At 38.1% G+C, this 25,487-nt stretch overlaps 1 protein-coding gene across 2 annotated transcripts in view; it reads left to right on the top strand.

Annotated features, from left to right (window-relative positions):
* Nucleotides 1-25,487, top strand: part of HPSE2 (heparanase 2 (inactive)) — a 741,938-nt gene that overhangs the window by 459,850 nt on the left and 256,601 nt on the right. For both annotated transcript variants that reach the window (XM_054503558.1, XM_054503559.1), the window contains exon 5: nucleotides 21,367-21,538. In XM_054503558.1, the coding sequence (XP_054359533.1) occupies nucleotides 21,367-21,538 (172 nt within the window). The remainder of the gene's footprint in view (nucleotides 1-21,366; nucleotides 21,539-25,487) is intronic.

The raw sequence follows: 25,487 nt of genomic DNA, 5'->3' as shown, positions 1-25,487 counted from the left end.
ATTAGATCCCGTTTGTCAATTTTGGCTTTTGTTCCAATTGATTTTGGTGTTTTAGTCATGAAGTCTTTGCCCATGCATATGTCCTGAATGGTATTGCCTAGGTTTTCTTCTAGGGTTTTTATGGTTTTAGGTCTTACATTTAACTCTTTAATCCATCTTGAGTTAATTTTTGTTTAAGGTGTAAGCAAGGGGTCCAGTTTTCTGCATATGGCTAGCCAGTTTTCCCAAGGCCATTTATTAAATAGGGAATCCTTTCCCCATTGCTTGTTTTTGTCAGGTTTATCAAAGATCAGATGGTTGTAAATGTGTGCTGTTATTTCTGACGCCTCTGTTCTATTCCATTGGTCTATATATCTGTTTTGGTACCAGTACCATGCTGTTTTGGTTACTGTAGCCTTGTAGTATAGTTTGAAGTCAGGTAGCATGATGCCTCCAGCTTTGTTCTTTTTGCTTAGATTGTCTTGACTATATGGGCTCTTTTTTGTTTCCATATGAAATATGAAATTTAAAGTAGTTTTTTCTAATTCTGTGAAGAAAGTCAATGGTAGCTTGATGGGCATAGCACTGTGTCTATAAATTACTTTGGGCAGTATGGTCATTTTCACAATATTGATTCTTCCTATTCATCAGTATGGAAGGTTTTTCCACTTATTTGTGTCCTCTCTTATTTCTTTGAGCAATGGTTTGTAGTTCTCCTTGAAGAAGTCGTTCACAATCCCTTGTAAGTTGGATTCCTAGGTGGTTTTTTCTCTTTGTAGCAATTGTGAATGGGAGTTTACTCATGATTTGGCTCTCTGTGTATTATTGGTGTATAGGAATGCTTGTGATTTTTGCACTCTGATTTTGTATCCTGAGACTTTGCTGAAGTTGCTTATCAGCTTAAGGAGTTTTGGGGCTGAGATGATGGGGTTTTCTAAATATACAATCATGTCATCTGCATAATTTGCAGGAGATAATTTGACTTCGTCTCTTCCTATTTGAATATGCTTTATTTCTTTCTCTTGACTGATTGCCCTGGCTAGAAATTCCAATACTGTGCTGAATAGGAGTGGTAAGAGAGGGCATCCTTGTCTTGTGCTGGTTTTCAAAGGGAATGCTTCCAGTTTTTGCCCATTAGTATGATATTGGCTGTGGGTTTGTCATAAATAGCTATTTTGAGATATGGTCCATCAGTACCTAGTTTATTGAGTGTTTCTAGCATGAAGGGGTATTGAATTTTATCGAAGGGCTTTTCTGTATCTATTAATTATTATTTCCATTCTTTTGCTGAGAAGTGTTTTACTGCCAATTATGTGGTCAATTTTAGAATAAGTGTGATGTGGTGCTGAGAAGAATGTATATTCTGTTGATTTGGAGTGGAGAGTTCTGTAGATGTCTATTAGGCCCGCTTGGTCCAGAGCTGAGTTCAAGTCCTGAATATCCTTGTTAATTTTCTGTCTTGTTGATCTGTCTAGTATTGACAGTGGGGTGTTAAAGTCTCCCACTATTATTGTGTGGGAGTCTAAGCCTCTTTGTAGGTCTCTAAGAACTTGCTTTATGAATCTGGGTGCTCCTGTATTGGGTGCATATATATTTAGGATACTTAGCTCTTCTTGTTGCATTGATCCCTTTACCATTATATAATACCCTTCTTTGTCTTTTTTTGATATTTGTTTGTTTAAACTCTGTTTTATCAGAGACTAGGATTGCAACCCCTGCTTTTTTTTTTTTTTTTTTTTTTTTTGCTTTCCATTTGCTTGGTAAATATTCCTCCATCCCTTAATTTTGAGCCTATGTGTGTCTTTGCACGTGAGATGGGTCTCCTGAATACAGCACACCAATGGGTCTTGACTCTATCCAATTTGCCAGCCTGTGTCTTTTAATTGGGGCATTTAGCCCATTTACATTTAAGGTTAATATTGTTATGTGTGAATTTGATCCTGTCATTATGATGCTAGCTGGTTGTTTTGCCCATTAGTTGATGCAGTTTCTTCATAGTGTCATTGGTCTTTACATTTTGGTATGTTTTTTCAGTGGCTGGTACCAGTTTTTCCTTTCCGTATTAAATGCTTCCTTCAGGAGCTCTTGTAAGGCAGGCTTGGTGGTGACAAAATCCCTGTGTTTGCTTGTCTGTAAAGGATTCTATCTCTCCTTCACTTATGATGCTTAGATTGGCTGGATATGAAATTCTGGGTTGAAAATTTTTTTCTTTAAGAATGTTGAATGTTTGCCCCCACTGTCTTCTGGCTTGTAGGGTTTCTGCAGAGACATCTGCTGTTAGTCTGATGAGCTTCCCTTTGTGGGTAACTTGACCTTTCTCTCTGGCTACCCTTAACATTTTTTCCTTCATTTCAACCTTGGTGAATCTTATGATTATGTGTCTTGGGGTCGCTCTTCTCGAGGAGTATCTTTGTGGTGGTCTCTGTATTTCCTGAATTTGAATGTTGGCCTGTCTTGCTATGTTGGAGAAGTTCTCCTGGATAATATCCTGAAGTGTGTTTTCCAACTTGGTTCCATTCTCCCCATCACTTTAGGGTACATCATCAAATGTAGGTTTGGTCTTTTCACATAGTCTCATATTTCTTACAGACTTTGTTTGTTTCTTTTCATGCTTTTTCCTTAATCTTGTCTTCATGCTTTATTTCATTAAGTTGATATTCAGTCTCCGATATTCTTTCTTCTGCTTGATCGATTCAGCTATTGACACTTGTGTATGCTTCACAAAGTTCTTGTGCTGTGTTTTTCAGCTCCATCGTGTCATTTATGTTCTTCTCTAAACTGATTATTCTAGTTAGCAATTCCTCTAACCTTTTATCAAGGTTCTTAGCTTCCTTGCATTGGGTTAGAACATGCTCCTTTAGCTCGGAGGAGCTTCTTAATACCCACCTTCTGAAGCCTACTTCTGTCAATTCATCAAACTCATTCTCTGTCCAGTTTTGTTCCTTTGCTGGCAAGGAGTTGTGATCCTTTGGAGGAGAAGAGGCATTCTGGTTTTTGGAATTTTCATCCTTTTGTGCTGGTTTTTCCTCATCTTCTTGGATTTATCTATCTTTGGTCTTTGCTGTTGGTGACCTTCGGATGGAGATTTTGCATAGTTGTCCTTTTTGTTGATGTTGATACTATTGCTTTCTGTTTGTTAGTTTTCCTTCTAACAGTCAGGCTCCTCTTCTACAGGTCTGCTGGAGTTTGCTGGAGGCCCACTCCAGACTCTGTTTGCCTGGGCATCACCAGAGGAGGCTGCAGAACAGCAAAGATTGCTGCCTGCTCCTTCCTCTGGAAGCTTCATCCCAGAGGGGCACCTGCCAGATGCCAGCCGGATCTCTCCTGTATGAGGTGTCTGTCGACCCCTTCTGGGAGGTGTCTCCCCATCAGGAGGCACTGGGGTCAGGGACCCACTTGAGGAGGCAGTCTGTCCTTTAGCAGAGCTCGACTGCTATTCTGGGAGATCCACTGCTCTCTTCAGGGCTGGCAGGCAGGGGCATTTAAGTCTGCTGATGCTGTGCCCACAGCTGCCCCTACCCCCAGGTGCTCTGTCCCAGTGACATGGGAGTTTGATCTAAAAGCCCCTGACTGGCACTGCTGCCTTGCTTTCAAAGATGCCCTGCCCAGAGAGGAGGAATCTAGAAAGGCTGTCTGGCTACAGTGGTTTTGCTGTGCTGTGGTGGGCTCCACCACGTTTGAACTTCCTGGCGGCTTTCTTTACACTGTGAGGGAAAACCAGCTACTCAAGCCTCAGTAATGGTGGACGTCCCTCCCCCAACCAAGCTCAAGCGTCCCAGGTTGACTTCAGACTGCTGGGCTGGCAGTGAGAATTTCAAGCAGTGGATCTTAGCTTGCTGTTCTCCATGGGTACGAGAAATGCTGAGCAAGACCACTTGGCTCCTTGGCTTCAGCCCCCTTTCCAGGGGAGTGAACAGTTCTGTCTCACTGGCGTTCCAGGTGCCACTGGGGTACAAAAAAAACTCCTGCAGCTAGCTCGGTGTCTGCCCAAACGGCTGCCCAATATTGTGCCTGAAACCCAGGGCCCTGGTGGTGTAGGCACCCAAGGGAATCTCCTGGTTTGTGGGTTGTGAAGACCGTGGGAAAAGTGTCGTATCTGGGCCAGCAAGCACTGTCCATCACAGCATAGTCCCTCATCGCTTCTCTTGGCTAGGGGAGGGAGTTCTCTGACCCCTTGCACTTCCTGGGTGAGGTGATGCCCCACCCTGCTTCTGCTCACCCTCCATGGGCTGCACCCACTGTCTAACCAGTCCCAATGAGATGAACTGGGTACCTCAGTTGGAAATGCAGAAATCACCTGCCTTCTGTGTCGGTCTTGCTGGGAGCTGCAGACTGGAGCTGTTCCTATTTGGCCATCTTGCCAGGGAATTGTATTTATGTTCCTTTATGTATAATGTATAAATGTGCATTTATATATTTTGATCCTGTATTTTTATGTGTATATAACAGGTGAAAGCCAAACATAAAATTCACTCACAGTCTTCACACATATTGTCAATTATTTATGAGGGTAGGTCACAGCTAAGAGCTTTAGAAAACTGTATTTTCAGAACATAAAATTTTGATAGGGAAGGAGAGGAGGGGAAAAGAGGAGGAGGAGGGAAAAAACAAGAAACCATATAGTCTTTTTACCTGCTTTCTTTTCTCAGTTTTCTCTTCCTGTCTGCTTCTCTCCTTTAACCTTCATCTTCCCAATTCTTTCCCCACAGACTCTTATCCAGAAACATACTCTCATGGTATTTAGTCATTCTTGCATTAACTATGTATGTGTGAAGCACCTGCAAAATATGCCAAGTGTGAAATGGGAGTTGGAGGAATCCTTGAATTCCTTCTCTGGCCACTACTTTATAGCTTGGCGTAACATACTATGACACAGAGTGAATATACAGAACAAAGAAATCCTAGTTTCCAGGGGTTTATTATCTAAAGGTAAAGTTAGGATAAACTTAAAACTATTAAACTATTAAACTCTCATATGCTAGAACTGGAGGAATCTCTTCTAGTTTGAAAGAAGTGAAGAACTGAATCAGGAAAATTGTTAAACCAACAAATAATATATAATAAAAGTATAAATTAATGCACAAATGTATTCATAAATTCATAGCTTACATTTTTAAGCACTTAAGTTAATTATCCTTTGATTATTAAGGGAAGTGAGTGAAGTTTGAATTACATTGGTTCTTGGAGTTCATTATCATGGTGGAGAATCATGTTCTCTCACTAAAATTCTGGTTACTGTCACAGTTAGATAGTTACAGAAAACATTTGTGAGACAGCTGCTGTATAAAGTCCATTTTCAAGCTGCTGATAAAGACATACTCAAGACTAGGTAATTTATAGAGAAAAAGAGTTTAAAGGACTCACAGTTCCATGTGGCTGGAGTGGCCTCACAATCATGGCAGAAGGTGAAAGGCATGTCTTACATGGCAGCAGCCAGAACTGAATTAAAAAAAAACAAGCAAAAGGGGAAACCCCTTATAAAATCATCAGATCTTGTGAGATTTATTCACTACCATGAGAACAGTATGGGGGAAACTGACCCCATGATTCAATTATCTCCCACTGGGTCCCTCCCACAACACATGGGAATTATGGGAGCTACAATTCAAGATGAGATTTGAGTGGAGGCACAGCCAAACCATATCATTCTACCCCTGGCTCCTCCCAAATCTCATGTCCTCACATTTAAAAACCAATCATGCCTTCCCAACAGTACCCCAAAGTCTTAACTCATTTCAGCATTAACTCAAAAGTACACAGTCCAAGGTCTCATCTGAGACAAGGCAAGTCCCTTCTGCCTATGAGGCTGTAAAATCAAAAGCAAGTTAGTTACTTCCTAGATAAATGGTAGATCAGGCATTGGATAAATACAGCTGTTCCAAATGGGAGAAATTAGCCAAAACAAAGGGGCTAATGGCCACATGCAAGTCTGAAATCAAGCAGGGCAGTCATATCGTAAAGCTCCAAAATGATCTCCTTTGACTCCATATCTCACATCCAGGTCACGCCGATGCAAAAGGTGGGTTCCTGTGGTCTTGGGCAGTTCTGCCCCTGTGGCTTTGCAGAGTACAGCCCCACTCCTGGCTGCCTTCATGGGCTGGCATTGAGTGTCTGGAGGTTTTCTGAGGTCTACAGGGTGGTGGCCCTCTTCTCACGGCTCTGCTAGGCAGTGCCCCAGTTGGGACTCTTTGTGGGGGCTTCAACCCCACTTCTCCCTTCCACACTGCCCTAACAGAGGTTCTTTATGAGGGCTTCACCCCTGTAGCAAACTTTTGCCTGGATATCCAGGCATTTCCATACATCCTCTGAAATCTAGGCAGAGGTCCCAAACCTCAATTCTTGACTTCTGTGCATCGGCAGGCTCAATACCACGTGGAAGCTGCCAAGGCTTGGGGCTTGCACCTTCTGAAGCCACAGCCTGAGCTGTACCTTTGCCCCTTTTAGCCATGGCTAGAGTGGCTGGGATGCAGGGCACCAAGCCCCTAGGCTGCACAGAGAAGGGAGGCCCTGGTCCCAGCCCACAAAACCATTTTTTCCTCTTAGGCCTCCGGGCCAGTGATGGGAGGGATTACTGTTTAGGTCTCTGACATGCCCTGGAGACATTCTTCCCCCTGTCTTGGCAATTAACATTTGGTTCCTTGTTACTTATGCAAATATCTAAAGGAGGCTTGAATTTCTCCTCAGAAAATGGGTGTTTCTTTTCTATCACATCATCAGGCTGCAGTTTCCCTTTTAAGACTGAATGTTTTTAACAGCACCCAAGTCATCTCTTGAATGCTTTGCTGTTTAGAAATTTCTTAGCTGGGCATGGTGGCTCAGGCCTGTAATCCCAGCACTTTGGGAGGCCAAGGTGGGTGGGTCACCTGGGGTCAGGAGTTTGAGACCAGCCTGACCAACATAGTGAAACTCCATCTCTACTAAAAATACACAATTAGCTGGGCATGGTGGTGCATGCCTGTAATCCCAGCTACTTAGGAAGCTGAGGCAGGAGAATCACTTGAACCTGGGAGGCGGAGGTTGCAGCAAGCCAAGATTGTGTCATTGTACCACTGCACTCTAGCATGGGCAATAAGAGCGAAATTCCATCTCAAAACGAAAAAAAATTCTTCCGCCGGATACCCTAAATCATCCTCCTCAAGTTCAAAATTCCACATATCTCTAGGGCAGGGACAAAATACCACCAGCCTCTTTGTTAAAACATAGCAAGAGTCACCTTTACTACAGTTCTCAACAAGTTCCTCATCTCCATCTGAGACCATCTCAGCTTGGATGGTTTCTTTCTTTGTTTTTTTGAGATGGAGTACCACTCTGTCACCCAGGCTGGAGTGCAGTGGCATAATCTCGGCTCACTGCAACCTCTGCCTCCTGGGTTAAAGCTATTCTCCTGCCTCAGCCTCCTAAGTACCTGGGATTACAGGGTGTGCCACCATGCCCAGCTAATTTTTTGTATTCTTAGTAGTGACGGGGTTTCACCATGTTGTCCAGGCTGGTCTTGAACTCCTGACCTCAAGTGATCCACCTGACTCAAACTCCCAAAGTGTTGGGATTATAGGCATGAGCCACCGTGCCTGGTCCTCAGCCTGGATTTCATTGTCCATATTATTATCAGCATTTTGGTCAAAGCCATTCAACAAGTCTCTAGGAAGTTCCAAACTTTCACACATTTTCCTGTCTTCTTCTGAGCCCTTCAAACTATTCCAACCTCTGCCTGTTACCCAGTTTCAAACTTGCGTTCTCATTTCGGGTATCTTTACAGCAGTGGCCCACTACCCGGTACCAATTTACTGCATTAGTCCCTTTTCTTGCTGCTGATAGAGATATATCCAAGACTGGGTAATTTATGAAGAAAAAGAGGTATGGTACTCTAATAGTGGATACGTGACATTTTGCACCTTTCAAAACTCACACAACTGTACAACACGAAGAGTAAACCCAAATGTAGACTATGGATTTCAGTTAATAATGATGTGTCAATAGTAGTTTATCATTTGTAACAACTGTATCAGACCAAAGCAAGATAATAATGGGAAATTGTGTGTGTTTGTGTGTGTGTGTGTGTAAGGGACAAATTATATGGGTACTCTTTGTACTGTCTGCTCGATTTTCTGTAAACCTAAAATTGCTCTAAAAATAAAAATAAAGTTTATCAATTAAGAAAAAAGCGTGAGTCATGATGAAGACCTACTTCTTGGAAATATGAATATCATTTGCAGGATTGTTTCACTCATATTAAGGACAACACAAGAAGCAGTTAGAAGAATATTTTGGACAAAATATTTCATATCTCCAAAGAGGATATACAAATGACAAGTAAGTACGTGGAAAGATGCTCAACATCATTAGCCATCATGGAAAAGCAAATCAAAACCACAATTAAATACCACTTCACACTTACTAGGATGGCCAAATTTTAAAAAGGAAAAGTAAAGTAACAAATGTTGACAAGGTTGTGGAGAAACTGAAACCTTCACACACTGCTGGTGGGAATGCCAAATGGTACAGCCACTTTGGAAAATAGTCTGGTAGTTCCTCAAAAAGTTAAACATAAAATTACCAAGTAACCCAACAATTCTACTTCTAGATATATATCCAAGAGAAATGAAAACATACATCCATACAAAAACTTCTACATGAATGTTAATAACAGAATTACTTTTAATAGCAAAAAAAGTGGAAACAACCTAAATGACCATCAATTGATGACTTGATATATGAAATGTGACAATTACATACAAAGAAATACTATGTGCCACAAAATGGAATGAAGTACTGATACATTCTACAACATAGATGAACCTTGAGATTATGCTGAATGAAAGAATCCAGTCACAAAAGACAATACATTGTATAATTCCCCTTATATGAAGTGTCCAGAATAGACAAACCTACAGAGACAGAAAGAAGATTAGTGGTTGCTTAGGGCTGGGGAGCCCATGAGGGGTGAGGGGTGACTGCTAAAAGGCACAGAGTTTTTTCTGGGATGATTAAAGTGTTCTAAAATGTGTTGTGATGGTTGCACAACTGTGTGAAAATACTAAAAACCATTGAATTATGCACATTAAATTGGTGAATTGTATGTGTTTTATATCTCAATGAAGCTATTTAAAAAGAATAACATGTTTGTCTTTTATTTTAAAGGGTATAAAATGCCTATTTCTTGCCACTGGTTGATTACAAAGACTTAGTGTTACTCCCTTAGAGGTTTATATTTGTAATTATCAGCAATATTGTCATCCTATATTTGCATAGTATTTAGTTTAGGTAGCACTTCCAAATAGACTCTTCTATTTGGACCTCAGAATGGTAAATAAAGTGCCTGATAAAGAAGAAACACAAATGAAGAAACACATTCGAAGAGGTGAAGTGAATTGCTAAAGGCAGCACTAAGTACCAAATCTATGTCAGGAACTTGGGAAATCTAATAGAAAGTGAAATACTTTTTCTACTACCCTATGGTTATTACTTTTAAATTTATGTTTAGATTTCTTGGCTTTCTTCACTAGGTTAGAGAGATACATTGGTAAATAACAGGCCAGTCATGGTGGCTAATGCCCTTAATCCCAGCACTTTGAGAGGCCAAGGTGGGCAGATTGTTTGAGCTCAGGAGTTTAAGACCAGCCTCGGAAACATAATGAAACCCCATCTCTACAAAAAATAAGCAGAATGTGCTGGCGTGCACCTGTGGTCTCAGCTACTCAGGTGGCTGAGGTGGGAGGATCACTTGAGCCCAGGAACTCGAGGTTGCAGTGAGCCAAGGTCGCACCATTGCACTCCAGCCTGGGTAACAGAGCAAGACCCTGTGTCACACACACACACACATACACACACACACGTAAATAACAGATGAATATAGCTGCCTACATCCTTATAGAAGAGATAGATATTAAATAGAAGGACCTGAAAACAGTTGCTCTTCCCTAGTGACTAATGATGTTGGGCACCTTTTCATGTACTTACTAGCCATTTCTACTTCTTAATTTGTGAAATATCAGCCCAAAGCTTTTGCTCTTTTAAGTGGGTTATTTATTTTCTTATTGAATTTTAAGAGTTCTTTATATATTCTGGATACAGTATTTTTTTAAAAATTCAAGTATATGATTTGCAAATAATTTTTTTACTTCGTCTTTTGTAACTTGATGGCATCTTTTAGTCCAAAAGCTTTGAATCTCTTATAGAAGAGATAGATATTAAATAGAAGGACCTGAAAACAGTTGCTCTTCCCTAGTGACTAATGATGTTGGGCACCTTTTCATGTACTTACTAGCCATTTCTACTTCTTAATTTGTGAAATATCAGCCCAAAGCTTTTGCTCTTTTAAGTGGGTTATTTATTTTCTTATTGAATTTTAAGAGTTCTTTATATATTGTGGATACAGTATTTTTTTAAAAATTCAAGTATATGATTTGCAAATAATTTTTTTACTTCGTCTTTTGTAACTTGATGGCATCTTTTAGTCCAAAAGCTTTGAATTTTGATAAAGTTCAATTTATGAGTTTTTATTTTATGGATTATGCTTTTGGTGCTATAATCTTTGCATAATCCAAGATCACAAGGAGTTTTTCCCTATATTTTCTTCTAAAAGTTTCATTGTTTTAGCTCTTACATTTGGCCCTAAATCTGTTAGGAGTTAATTTTTGTGAACGTTGTGAAGTAAGGCTGTAAATTAGTCTTTTCGCATGTGGATATAGAGATTCCCAGTACCATTTATTAAAAAGACCATTTTATCCCCATTTACTTACCTTGGCACCTTTTTTAAAAAAAATCAATTGACCATAAATAGTTTTATTTCTATACTCTTAATTCTGTCCCGCTGATCTGTATGTCTTTCCTTATGCTAGGACTACATTGTCTTAATTACAATAGCTTTACAATGAGCGCTAGAATTTGGAAATGTAAATCCTCCAACTTTGTTCCTTTTTTTTTTTCAAAATTAATTCGGCTATCCTGGGTGTTTGCATTTCCATGTAAAATTTGGGATTAGCTTGTTAATTTCTTCATTAAAGCCTTCTGGAATTTTAATGGAGATAGCATTGAATCTATAGATCAATTTAGGGAGAATTGCCATCTTAACAATACAAAATCTTCCTATCACAAGCTTAGATTGTCTCCCCATTTATTTAATTTTTAATTTATCTCAGCAATGTTTTGTAGTTTTCAGTGTGTAAGTTTTGTACTTCTTTTGTTAAATACTTGTTCTTAAGTATATTATTCTTTTTGATGCAATTGGGAATGGAATTATTTTTATGATTTCATTTTTGGATTGTGTATCAATAGTACTTAGAAATATAATTGATTTTATTGTTATTGTATCCCCTCCAACCTTGCTGAATTTATTCTTTAGATTTTGTATTTTTTCCCCTCCTGTGTGTGGATTCCTTAGGATTTTCTGTATGTAGGATCGTATTGTCTGAGAATAATAACAGTTTTACTTCTTTCTTTCCAATTTGGAAAGAAATTGCCTGACTCTCCCTTGCCTGACTGCACTGGCTAGAATCTCTAGTACAAATGTTGACTCTTAAGTGGCAAGAGCAGACATCCTTGTCTTCTCCTTAGTCTTAGGGGCACACAGTCCATATTTCACCATGAAGTATGATATTAGGTCTAGGTTTTTCTTAGATACCCTTTATCAAGTTGAGGAAGTTCCCTTCTATTCAGTTTGTTGGTAATATGTATCAGGAATGGGTGTTGCATTTTGTCAAACGAGTTTTGGTGGTGGTGTTGCAGCTATTGAGATGATAATTTAGTTTTGGTCTTTTGTTCTATTACAATGGTATTTTACATTAGTTAAAAGGCTTTAATATTAAATCAACCTTGCATTCCTGGCGTAAATCCCACTTGGTCATAGTGTATAATACTTTTCATATGTTGCTGGACTCACTTTGTAAATATTTTGTTGGGGATTTTACATCTATGTTATGAGGAATATTTGTCTGTAGTTTTCTTGTGATGTCTTTGTTTTGTTGTTGTTGTTGTTGTTGTTTTTGAGAAAGGGTCTCACTCTGTCACCCAGACTGGAGTGCAGTGGCACAATCTCAGCTCATTGCAAACTCCACCTCCCAAACTCAAGCGATTCTCCTGCCTCAGCCTCCTGAGTAGCTGGGATTACAGGTGTGCACCTCTAATGCCTGGCTAATTTTTGTATTTTTAGTAGAGACAGGGTTTCACCATGTTAGCCAGGCAGGTCTTGAACTTCTGACCTCAAATGATCCACCTGCCTCAGCCTCCCAAAGTGTTGCGATTACAGGGGTGAGCTACTGCACCCAGCCTCTAGTGATGTCTTTGACTGGCTTTGGTGTCAGGGTAATATTGGCCTCATAACATAAGTTGAAAAGTGTTCCCTCTTCCTCCATTTTCTGAAAGAGTTTGTAAAGCATTGGTGTTTCTTATTTAAATATTTAATAGAATTCACCAACTAATCCATCCAGATCTAGGCTTTCTTTGTGGAAAGATTTTTAATTACTACCTCAATGAGTTTTCGTTGTTGTTATGTGTCTATATAGATTTTCTGTGTCTTATTTATTCAGTTTTAATAATTTGTGCATTTTTTTTTGAAATTTACCATTTTATTTAAGTTTTCTAAATTATTGGCACAAAGATTTTCATAGTAGTTCCTTATCAACTTAATTACTGTGAGATCCTTTAGTGGTGTTCCCTTTTGGTAATCTGTGACTTCTCTCTCTCTTTTTTTTTGGTCGTCAGTCTAACTAAAGGTATATCAGTTTTGTGGTCTTTTCAAATAACCAACTTTTGCCTTCCCTGAATTTTCTCTATTTTAAAAATATCATTGATATCTACTCTAATTTTTATTATTTCATTCCTTTGTTTTGCTTGGGTTTAGTTTTCCTTTCTTTTTTTCCTTTCTTAAGGTGGAAACTTAGGTTATTGATTTGAGATCTTTGTTCATTTCTAATATAGGTGCCTAAGGCTATAAATTTCCCCCTAAAGCATTGCTTAAGCTGCATCCCGTATCTTTTTATGTATTTTATTTTCATTTTTATTCCACTTAATTTTTTTATTTCCTTGTGATTTCTTCTTTGACCAATGGATTATCTGTTAAATTTTCAAATATTTGGGGATTTCTCAATTTTTGTTGAATTCCAGTTTAATTCTATTGTGATTAAAGCACATCCATTGTATGATTTTAATCCTTTTAAATTTATGAGATTTGTTTTATGTCTTGCAATATGATCTGTCCTGAAGGATGTTCTCTATGTAGTAGAAAAGAATATGTATCCTGCTGTTGTTGGGTAGAGTATTCTGTAGATGGCAATTAGGTAAAGTTAGCTCATAGTGCCAATCAAGCCTTCTATATTCTTGCTGATTTTTGTATCCAGTCGTTTCATCTATTATTAAGAATGTAGTGTTGAAGTCTCCTTCCATTGCTCTTGAATTTTCTATTTCTCTCTTCAATTTTGTTTAATGTATTTTGGTGGTGTTGTTAGGTATATATGTTTCTAATTGTTATATCTTCCTGATATTGAGACCTTTCTTCTCATTATAAAATGCCTCATATTATCTCTAGTAATGTTTTTATCTTAAAATCTATTTTTTCTGATTTTTAGTGTAGTTATTTCTGCTCTCTTATGGTTACTGTTTATATAGTCTACATTTTTTAATTAAATAATTAATTTATTTATTCTTTGAGACAGAGTCTCGCTCTGTCACCTGGGCTGGAGTGCAGTGGCGCAATCTCAGCTCACTGCAAACTCCACCTATCGGGTTCACACCATTCTCCTGCCTCAGCCTCCCAAGTAGCTGGGATTACAGGTGCCGGCCACCACGCCCGGCTAATTTTTTGTGTTTTTAGCAGAAACGGGGTTTCACTGTGTTAGCCAGGATGGTCTCAATCTCCTGACCTCGTGATCTACCCATCTTGGCCTCCCAAAGTGTTGAGATTACAGGTGTGAGCCAACATGCCACAGCCTACATAGTCTAGCTTTTAAAAAAAAATTTTACCTTCAATCTGTTTATGTTTTTGAATCTGAAATATGTCTCTTATTAGGATCTATTTTTTATTCAGTCTGATAATTTCTGCTTTTAATTGGAGTATTTAATCCATTTCCATTATTTGAGGTTGTTGATATAATTGACTTTACATGTGCCATCTTGCTGTTTTCCATTTATCTCATGGCATTTTTGTTCTTCTGTCTCACTTTTCATGCCTTTTTGTGTAAAAGAAATATTGTCTAAGGTACTGTTTTCATTGTTTTGTTCTTTCCTTTTCTTTTGTTTCACATAAGGCCCTGCTCTGTTGCCCAGGCTGGAGTGCAGTGGTATGACTACAGCCCACTGTAGCCTCAACCTCTTGGGCTCAAACGATTCTCCCACATCAGCCTCCTGAGTAGCTGGGACTACAGGTGCATGCCACCACACTCAGCTAATTTTTTAAATTTTTTGTAGACATGGGGTTTCACTATATTGCCTAGGATGGTCTTGAACACCTAGGCTCAAGCAGTCCTCCCACCTCAGCCTAGCAAAGTGCTGGGATTACAGGTGTGAGCCACCACACCCACCCTGTTTTGTTATTTTCATAGTAGTTTCTTATCACAATACATCTTAACTCATCACAATCTATTTTCAAGTAATACTAACTTAATTCTAGGTTGGTTTGTTTGTTTTGAGACAGAGTCTCGCTATGTCACGCAGGCTGGAGTGCAATGGTGTGATCTTGGCTTACTGCAACCTCTGCCTCCCAGGTTCAAGCGATTCTCCTGCCTCAACCTCCTTAGTAGCTGGGATTACAGGCACCCAGCACCACACATGGGTAATTTTTGTATTTTTAGTAGAGACAGGGTTTCACCATGTTGGCCATGTTGGTCTCAAACTCCTGACCTCAGGTGATCCACCCACCTCGGCCTCCCAAAGTGCTAGGACTACAGCTGTGAGCCACCATGCCTGGCCCTTAATTCTAGTTTAATACAGAAACTTACTTCAGTGCAGTTTAATTCCCCAGTCCTTTGTGCTATTATTATTCTAAATATTATATCTTTATATTTTATAAGCCCAACAATACAGTTGTATATTTTTGTTTTATGCAACTGTCTTATAAATCAGTTAAGAGAAGAAAAGAGTAATGAATATTTTTTACAGTTATTCATGTAATTACCTTTATTTATGTCTTTTATTTCTTTGTGTGATTTTGAGTTACCATCTGGTATCATTTTATTCCAATCTGAATGACTTCCTTTCTTATTTCTTATAAGGCAAATTTGCTCACAACAAAATCTCTTCTGTTTTTCTCAGAATGTTTAACTTTGCATGCAGCTTTCAAGGATAGTTGGCTGCATATAGAATTCTTGGTTATCAGTTTTGTTTTGTTTTCTTTCAGCATTTTGAATATATCATCCTACCGTCTTCTGGCCTCCATTTTTTTCTGATAAAAACTCAGCTGTTAATCTCATTGTGTTCTCCTGTATGAGATTAGTCATTTAAGTTCAATAATTTTCTTTGACTCTTTTTTATAATTTCTTTTTCTTTATGTATATTTCTATTTGATGAATCATTAACATTATACTTTCCTTTAGCTCTTCATTTTTTTTAGTTTGTTTTTTTGTTGTTGTTGTTTTTTGTTTTTTGGAGACAGTGTCTCACTCTGTCACCTAGGCTGGAGTGCAATGGTGCAATCTTGGCTCACTGCAACCTCCGCCTCCCGGATTCAAGCAATTCTCCTGCCTCAGCTTCCCAAGCCAAGTAGCTGGGACTGTGGGCACATACCACCATGCCCAGCTAATTTTCATATTTTTAGTAGAGACAGGATTTCACTGTGTTGGCCAGGCTGGTCTTAAAATCCTGACCTCAAGTTATCCATCTGCCTCGACCTCCCAAAGTGCTGGGATTACAAGCATGAGCCACTGTGCCCAGACTCTCTTTAGTTCTTGAACATATTTATAATAAGTCTTTGTCTGCCAAGTCTAATATTTAGGCCCCCTAAGAGGCAGTTTCTATGTTTTTTGCTGGTTTGGGTCAAACTTTTCTATTTTTTTCATGTATAATAGGTTTTTTGTTGAAAACTACACATTTTAGATAATATACTGGACCAACTCTGAATTCTGTGTTTCCATACCATAAGTCCTGGACTAACTCTGTAGAGTCTTTCTCCCTTGAATCCTGTAGCTACTGATATCTCTTAAGTTTTTTTATTTCTTAATCATTTTTTAATTGTTAAGACAAGTCTCCTGGGGGTTGCACTTGAGTCAACATAGCTTAATGGTGAGCTGAGGATTGATCAGAGGTTTTGCTTAATTCCCTTGAGCCAGTAAGCCTTCCACCTTTTGCCAGTGCATCTCTGTGTTGGTTGGGAAACACATTAAAAATTTAGGCCTTTTACAAGTCTAACTGGGATTTTACTTTCAGTCATGCCTTCTGATGTTTCCTTTATAAGTGTCCTAGATTTCATACTTATCTGGAAATGTGTGGATAGCTAGGTATCCTCCTACTATCCACACTACTATCCTGTAGTCCCTCCTAAGCATATTTAGCCTTCTAGATTACAGCGGGTATGTGTGAGATTGTCAAGGTTCACTGTGGCTGCCTTATTCCCCAAATTTTCCTATTATATTTCTTTTTTTAATTATTATTATACTTTAAGTTTTAGGATACATGTGCACAACGTGCAGATTTGTTACATATGTATACATGTGCCATATTGGTGTGCTGCACCCATTAACTCGTTATTTAGCATTAGGTATATCTCCTAATGCTATCCCTCGCCCCTCCCCGCACCCCACAACAGTCCCCGGTGTGTGATGTTCCCCTTCCTGTGTCCATGTGTTCTCATTGTTCAATTCCCACCTATGAGTGAGAACATGCAGTGTTTGGTTTTTTGTCCTAGCGATAGTTTGCTGAGAATGATGGTTTTCAGCTTCATCCATGTCCCTACAAAGGACACGAACTCATCATTTTTTATGACTGCATAGTATTCCATGGTGTATATGTGCCACATTTTCTTAATCCAGTCTATCATTGTTGGACATTTGGCTTGGTTCCAAGTCTTTGCTATTGTGAATAGTACCACAATAAACATACGTGTACATGTGTCTTTATAGCAGCATGATTTATAGTCCTTTGGGTATATACCCAGTAATGGGATGGCTGGGTCAAATGGTATTTCTAGTTCTAGATCCCTGAGGAATTGCCACACTGACTTCCGCAATGGTTGAACTAGTTTACAGTCCCACCAACAGTGTAAAAGTGTTCCTATTTCTCCACATCCTCTCCAGCACCTGTTGTTTCCTGACTTTTTAATGATTGCCATTCTAACTGGTGTGAGATGGTATCTCATTGTGGTTTTGATTTGCATTTCTCTGATGGCCAGTGATGAGCATTTTTTCATGTGTTTTCTGGCTGCATAAATGTCTTCTTTTGAGAAGTGTCTGTTCATGTCCTTCGCCCACTTTTTGATGGGGTTGTTTGTTTTTTTCTTGTAAATTTGTTTGAGTTCATTGTAGATTCTGGATATTAGCCCTTTGTCAGATGAGTAGGTTGCGAAAATTTTCTCCCATTTTGTAGGTTGCCTGTTCACTCTGATGGTAGTTTCTTTTGCTGTGCAGAAACTCTTTAGTTTAATTAGATCGCATTTGTCAATTTTGGCTTTTGTTGCCATTGCTTTTGGTGTTTTAGACATGAAGTCCTTGCCCATGCCTATGTCCTGAATGGTAATGCCTAGGTTTTCTTCTAGGGTTTTTATGGTTTTAGGTCTAACATTTAAGTCTTTAATCCATCTTGAATTAATTTTTGTATAAGGTGTAAGGAAGGGATCCAGTTTCAGCTTTCTACATATGGCGAGCCAGTTTTCCCAGCACCGTTTATTAAATAGGGAATCCTTTCCCCATTTCTTGTTTTTGTCAGGTTTGTCAAAGATCAGATAGTTGTAGATATACAGCATTATTTCTGAGGGCTCTGTTCTGTTCCATTGTTCTATATCTCTGTTTTGGTACCAGTACCATGCTGTTTTGGTTACTGTAGGCTTGTAGTATAGTTTGAAGTCAGGTAGCATGATGCCTCCAGCTTTGTTCTTTTGGCTTAGGATTGACTTGGCAATACGGGCTCTTTTTTGTTTCCGTATGAACTTTAAAGTAGTTTTTTCCAATTTTGTGGAGAAAGTCATTGGTAGCTTGATGGGGATGGCATTGAATCTATAAATTACCTTGGGCAGTATGACCATTTTCACGATATTGATTCTTCCTACCCATGAGCATGGAATGTTCTTCCATTTGTTTGTATCCTCTTTTATTTCCTTGAGCAGTGGTTTGTAGTTCTCCTTGAAGAGGTCCTTCACATCCCTTGTAAGTTGGATTCCTAGGTATTTTATTCTCTTTGAAGCAATTGTGAATGGGAGTTCACTCATGATTTGGCTCTCTGTTTGTCTGTTATTGGTGTATAAGAATGCTTGTGATTTTTGCACATTGATTTTGTATCCTGAGAGGTTGCAATCCTAGTCTTGGATAAAACAGACTTTAAACCAACAAAGATCAAAAGAGACAAAGAAGGCCATTACGTAATGATAAAGGGATCAATTCAACAAGAAGAACTAACTATCCTAAATATATATGCACCCAATACAGGAGCACCCAGATTCATAAAGCAAGTCCTGAGTGACCTACAAAGAGACTTAGACTCCCACACAGTAATAATGGGAGACTTTAACACCCCAGTGTCAACATTAGACAGATCAATGAGACAGAAAGTTAACAAGGATATCCAGGAATTGAACTCAGCTCTGCACCAAGCGGACCTAATAGACATCTACAGAACTCTCCACCCCAAATCAACAGAATATACATTCTTTTCAGTACCACGCCACACCTATTCCAAAATTGACCACATAGTTGGAAGTAAAACACTCCTCAGCAAATGTAAAAGAACAGAAATTATAACAAACTGTCTCTCAGACCACAGTGCAATCAAACTAGAACTCAGGATTAAGAAACTCACTCAAAACCGCTCAACTACATGGAAACTGAACAACCTGCTCCTGAATGACTACTGGGTACATAACGAAATGAAGGCAGAAATAAAGATGTTCTTTGAAACCAATGAGAACAAAGACACAACATACCAGAATCTCTGGGACACATTCAAAGCAGTGTGTAGAGCACTAAATTTATAGCACTAAATGCCCACAAGAGAAAGCAGGAAAGATCTAAAATTGACACCCTAACATCACAATTAAAAGAACTAGAGAAGCAAGAGCAAACACATTCAAAAGCTAGCAGAAGGCAAGAAATAATTAAGATGAGAACAGAACTGAAGGAAATAGAGACATAAAAAAACCTTCAAAAAATCAATGAATTCAGGAGCTGGTTTTTTGAAAAGATCAACAAAATTGATAGACCACTAGCAAGACTAATAAAGAAGAAAAAAGAGAAGAATCAAATAGACACAATAAAAAATGACAAAGGGGATATCACCACCGATCCCACAGAAATACAAACTACCATCAGAGAATACTATAAACACCTCTACACAAATAAACTAGAAAATCTAGAAGAAATGAATAAATTCCTCGACACATACACCCTCCCAAGACTAAACCAGGAAGAAGTTGAATCTCTGAATAGACCAATAACAGGCTCTGAAATTGAGGCAATAATTAAGAGCTTACCAACCAGAAAAAGTCCCGGACCAGATGGATTCACAGCCGAATTCTACCAGAGGTACAAGGAGGAGCTGGTACCATTTCTTCTGAAACTATTCCAATCAATAGAAAAAGAGGGAATCCTCCCTAACTCGTTTTATGAGGCCAGCGTCATCCTGATACCAAAGCCTGGCAGAGACACAGCAAAAAAAGAGAATTTTAGAGCAATATCCTTGAGGAACATTGAGGCAAAAATCCTCAATAAAATACTGGCAAACCGAATCCCACAGCACGTCCAAAAGCTTATCCACCATGATCAAGTGGGCTTCATCCCTGAGATGCAAGTCTGGTTCAACCTACGAAAATCAATAAACGTAATCCAGCATATAAACAGAAACAAAGGCAAAAACCACAGGATTATCTCAATAGATGCAGAAAAGGCCTTTGACAAAATTCAACAACCCTTCATGCTAAAAACTCTCAATAAATTAGGTATTGATGAGACGTATCTCAAAATATTAAGAGCTATTTATGACAAACCCACAGCCAATATCATACCAAATGGGCAAAAACTGGAAGCATTCCCTTTGAAAACTGGCACAAGACAGGGATGCCCTCTCTCACCACTCCTATTCAACATAGTGTTGGAAGTTCTGGCCAGGGCAATCAGGCAGGAAAGGGAAATAAAGGTCATTCAATTAGGAAAAGAGGAAGTCAAATTGTCCCTGTTTGCAGATGTCATGATTGTATATCTAGAAAACCCCATCGTCTCAGCCCAAAATCTCCTGTTATATTTCTTGCAAGTCTACAGGTTTATTTCTTGTACCTGCCAGTATCATAGTCTCAAGCCAACTGAGATGTTGGCCTCTCCTGGGGTATGCACACCATTCCAAATCAAATTAGCCTCCTCCAGCTGTGGAGCTGCTGGTTTGGGGAAATTATTCTCCCCTTTTAGAACTACCAAGGTAATGGAAGCTGGAAGAGGAGGCTTTGCTCAAAATTACTTCAATTAGCTACTTTGTTATTAATGAATATTAATATGTTTTCTGACTTTTTGGCAGTGAACATCTTTATGAAGATTTCACTTCTTACCATGTGTATTAGTTTTCTAGGCTTGCCATAACAAATTATCACAAATTTCATGGCTTAAAACAACAAAAATTGCTTCTCTGTTATTTTAGGAGGCCAGAAAGCTGAAATCAGAGCTTCAACAGGATTGGTTTCTTCTGGGAGTTTTGAAAGAGAATCTATTCCATGCCTCTTTCCTAGCTTCTGGTGGCTGCCAGCAATGCTTAGCCTAGCAACATCTCTCCAATCTTCATTGTCACATGGTATTCTTCTCTCTGTGTCTGTGTATCTGAATTTCCTTCTCCTTTCTCTTATAAAGACAGAAGTCATTGGATTTAGGACCCACTGTAATCTAGTATGACCTTATGACATAATTACATCTTCAAAGATCCTGTTTCCAAATGAGCTCACATTCTGAGATTCTGGTAGACATAAATTTTGGGGGACACTATTCAATCCAGTATACCATTCGTTATGAAGTAGCACCTGAAAATCTGAATGGTCTCTGGTGTTGATTAGGTTATCTTTTTGTGAAAATTAGTTTGAAAATGAATGGAACAGCAAGCTAACTTGACCTTTTTTTGTTTGGGTGGTTCTTTAAGTTAAAATAATTCACACCCACTTTTTTATTTTTTTATTTTTTCAATACTATTAAGAAAAAGGCAGAGAGATCTGTGGACAGGAAAGTGTTGGCAGAGCCTTACACTTCTCAACTCTGACTTACGTGTCTGCTTTTATTCTAGAGCCAAATAACTATCGGACCATGCATGGCCGGGCAGTAAATGGCAGCCAGTTGGGAAAGGATTACATCCAGCTGAAGAGCCTGTTGCAGCCCATCCGGATTTATTCCAGAGCCAGCTTATATGGCCCTAATATTGGGCGGCCGAGGAAGAATGTCATCGCCCTCCTAGATGGGTAGGTCAGATTATTTAGCTTTTCTTATGACATTGTTCATTTAATGAATAATGTATTTGCATTTCTCCTGGTTATTTATTTATTTATTTATTTTGGTCTTAAGAAAAAAGGAGGGACTCTTTCCATAGTGGCTTCACCCACTCTAAGTCAGAGATTCTCCATCTTTCTCATCATTCTAGGCCTTCCATAGTCAACAGGGGGTAGTGGGATGGGGAAGGTATATCACAATCTCTAGGATGGGTTGGAAAGGAAACATTGTTTGAAAAACCACAATTAATATTATGCATCTTATAGCATCATTTTATATTTAAAAAAAATTACTCTATACCAGTGTCCTCTTGTAGAAAGTGAAGCTTTACAAAGTCTTGGCCAGCAAAGCTGGGTTAAAAAGTTGAAAAACACTACAAATACTGGTAGATTAAAGGTCTTAATAGGCCTATTAGCAGATATTCTAGAGAATTGCTACCACTTTTCCTATTTAGTTTTGACTGAATCTGACAATCGTTTTTTAAAATCACCTAAGGCAAGGAAAGATACTGATCAGGAATTTTTCTTTTATGTCAGAAAAAAAATAGAGATTTATCTCTCAATGTATATGTACTAAATATACAGTGAAATATAACTAGAAACACATAAACATCCCCAGCAACTTGAACTAACAATAACAAAAATGTCAGCACTCTAAATTACCAGCTCTGTATTCCTTTCTAATCCTCCTGGTTATACAGATATAATTTTACATAGTTGTGATCATTGTATATGCATCATTTTGAGTGCTGCATTTTTTACTCATTGCTTCACATGACCCTTTCCTTATTTCTACATAGTTCTCATATTGTCATTCTTAATAGCAATAAAATATAACATTGCATTAATGCACCAAAGTCTGCCTAAGCATTCCCTCACTGTTGGGCATTGGACTTTTTCCAAATTTTGTTTGTAATATATAGCACAGCTATAAACATTTTTATACAAATCGGTTATTTATTTCTTTTGAATTACATCCTTGGGCTATATTCCAAAAAGTAGGGTTTCTTGGTCAAAGTATATGATAATTTTTATGGCTTTTATATTTGTTGCCAAATTTTTTTCAGAACACTTTCATCAGGTTTCAGGGCAGCAATGTATTAGTATATCTTTTCCCCCAATATTCTATAGCAATGAATGTTGTCAATTTTATTAATTTACCCTATTTTGATTAATGCAAGATCATGTTGCATGCTTGTTTAAACTTGAATTCTGTTAACTATGAAAAGAACTCAGCATTTTCAAATCCTTATGTTGTCTTGTTTCCTCTTATCCCAAATTTGGTTGGTAACACAATAACCATTTTGCCTGAGACCCAGACATGGAAGCCGTTTTAGATCAGTCTTTTCCTTTGCTCACACACTCAATTAGTTATTAAGTACTATAATTTCTGATTTCTTAGTATCCCTCATATCCCATTTTCTTTTCATTTTTATTTTAAACCTTATTGTTTTTAATCCTAAGTGATTTCTTGATATCTAGCTAGCCTCAAACTCTAATAATTTTTCCATATAGATTCCTGAGTAGTTATTTTTTATTGTTGTTTTTTAAACACAGAGTCTCACTCTGTCAGCCAGGCTGGAGTGCAGTGGCGTGATCTTGGCTCACTGCAACCTCCATCACCTGGGTTCAAGCAATTCTCCTGCCTCAGCCTCCCGAATAGCTGGGATCACAGGTGTGTGCCACCACGCCTGGCTACTTTTTGTATTTTTAGTAGAAATGGGGTTTCACCATGTTGGTCAGGCTGGTGTTGAACTCCTGACCTCAGGTAATCCACCCGTCTTGGCCTCCCAAAGTGCTGGGATTACAGAGTAGTTTTTTTTCTCTTTTTTTGTTTTTTTAAATGCAACATCTGGTCAAGTCACTTCTGCTTGAAATCCAAACCCTTTCAGATGCACTCATGACCTTTAGGGTCTGTGCCTGCCTAAATTTGCAGCTAATAAGCAGTGATACCCTCTTACCCTCTAATTACATCTAACTACATCAAAGTACAGTAAATTTTTAATGTAAATTTTGGAAGATGCCATACTCTTTTATACCTTTACATCTTTTTATTTTGTGTAATTTTGTTAAGAATACCAGCCTCTCCTCTTGTTTTTCTCCTTTCTCTAGATCTTCTCTGACATGTTGAGGCAGGATTTCTTGGGGCCTCCTCTGTCCTTGCATGGCACTGTATTTTTCTGCTATAGCACTTACCAAATTGATGATAACATTTGTTTATATATCTGCCAGCCATAATAAACCACAGAGTAGGGTCAGGACCCCATTTGTTTTATTCATTCTATATCTTCAGAATCTAGGAATATAGTAAATGCGTTATAAATGCTTGTTGAATAAGTAGTATCTGTCTTATTCAACAACTGATTTTAAGGTCATCCAACATAAAAACAGGATGCATAATTGTAATTATGAAGCATTGAAAAGCATTGTATAAATAATGATTTGAATGGATTATGCTGATTTTATAAATCATGACTAACTTCAGTTTTATGAAACTATACCAATGTCTATGTTTTTAAAAAATTTTATTGATACAGAAAAATCGTATGTATTTGTTGTACATATCTATGACAATTTTTTTATTATTTCTGTGTGTTGGGAACATTCCAAATCCTTCTAGCTATTTGGAATATACAATGAGCCACTGTTAACTATTGTCACACTACTGTGCTATTGAACACTAGAACTTATTCCTTCTATCTAACTGTGTTTTTGTACCCATTAACCAACCTCTCTTCATCCTCCCTCTCTCTTTCCCTTCCTAGCCTCTGGTTACCACCAATTCTCTACCTCCGTGAGGTCCACTTTTTCATTTGCTCCTACAAGTGCCTGAGAACATACAATATTTGTCATTTCATGCCTGGCTTGTTTCACTTAGTATAGTGTCTTCCAGTTCCATCCATGTTGCTGAAAATGACAGAATTTCACTCTTTTTATGGCTGAACAGTATTCCATGTGTATGTATACTACATTTTCTTTATCCATTCATCCTTTGATGGACACAGGTTGATTCCGTATCTTGACTATTGTGAATATTGCTGAAATAAACATTGAAGTGTGCATAATCTTTTTGATATACTAACTTCCTTTATTTTGGATATATACCCATAGGTGGGATTGCTGGGTAAGCTTTTTTACTGAGGTAGTTACAGAACTAAACAGGACTGTCTTTCCAGTTAGGATATGAACTCTATGAAGACAGAGATAGAATCTTCATGTTCATATTTAATATCTTCAAGGATTAGCCTGTGGCCTGGAAAATGGGAATTACTTAACAAAATGCTTATTTTATTGTTTTCATTTCCTCATTTGGGAACTGGCTATTCTTAATCATCAGTTTTATCTAAAGTCATGAGAATTACTATTTAGAGTTATATCAGTTTCTTGTTTTTCTTTTGTAAACTTTTATGCATCATCTATGTAATGACAATTTTATCTTAATCTAGTGCTTTTCTTGTGTGTGTCCCAAAACATGTTTTTATTGTTTTAGAAGTTTCTTTTCATTACGATTTTTCTTGTCTCATATTGTTCAACAAGCTCTGCCTACAAAATAGAAATCCTAGTCAAAAGGAGATTTATCTAAAAAAAATATATATCCAATAACAGAGAAAAACCTATACCTCTACTTTGACAAATCTACTTAGTCCCTAATTTTTAAAAATGAGTACAGGCAAACCTCATATTTATTGTGCTTCACATATATTGAATTTTTTATAAATTGAAGATTTGTGGTACCTCACTTCATGTCTCTGTGTCACATTTTGGTAATTCTTGCAACATGTCAAGCTTTTTCATTATTGTTATATCTATTATGGTGATCTGTAATCAAAGATCTTTGTTGCTGCTATTGTAACTATTTTGGAGTGCCATGAACTATAAGATGGCAAACTTAATCAACAAATGTGTGTTCTGTCTGCTCCAC

The sequence above is a fragment of the Pongo pygmaeus genome, chromosome 8 (genome assembly GCF_028885625.2).
Source record: "Pongo pygmaeus isolate AG05252 chromosome 8, NHGRI_mPonPyg2-v2.0_pri, whole genome shotgun sequence".
In the NCBI taxonomy this organism is placed as follows: domain Eukaryota; kingdom Metazoa; phylum Chordata; class Mammalia; order Primates; family Hominidae; genus Pongo; species Pongo pygmaeus.
This window is presented reverse-complemented; position numbering and strand designations above follow the sequence as displayed.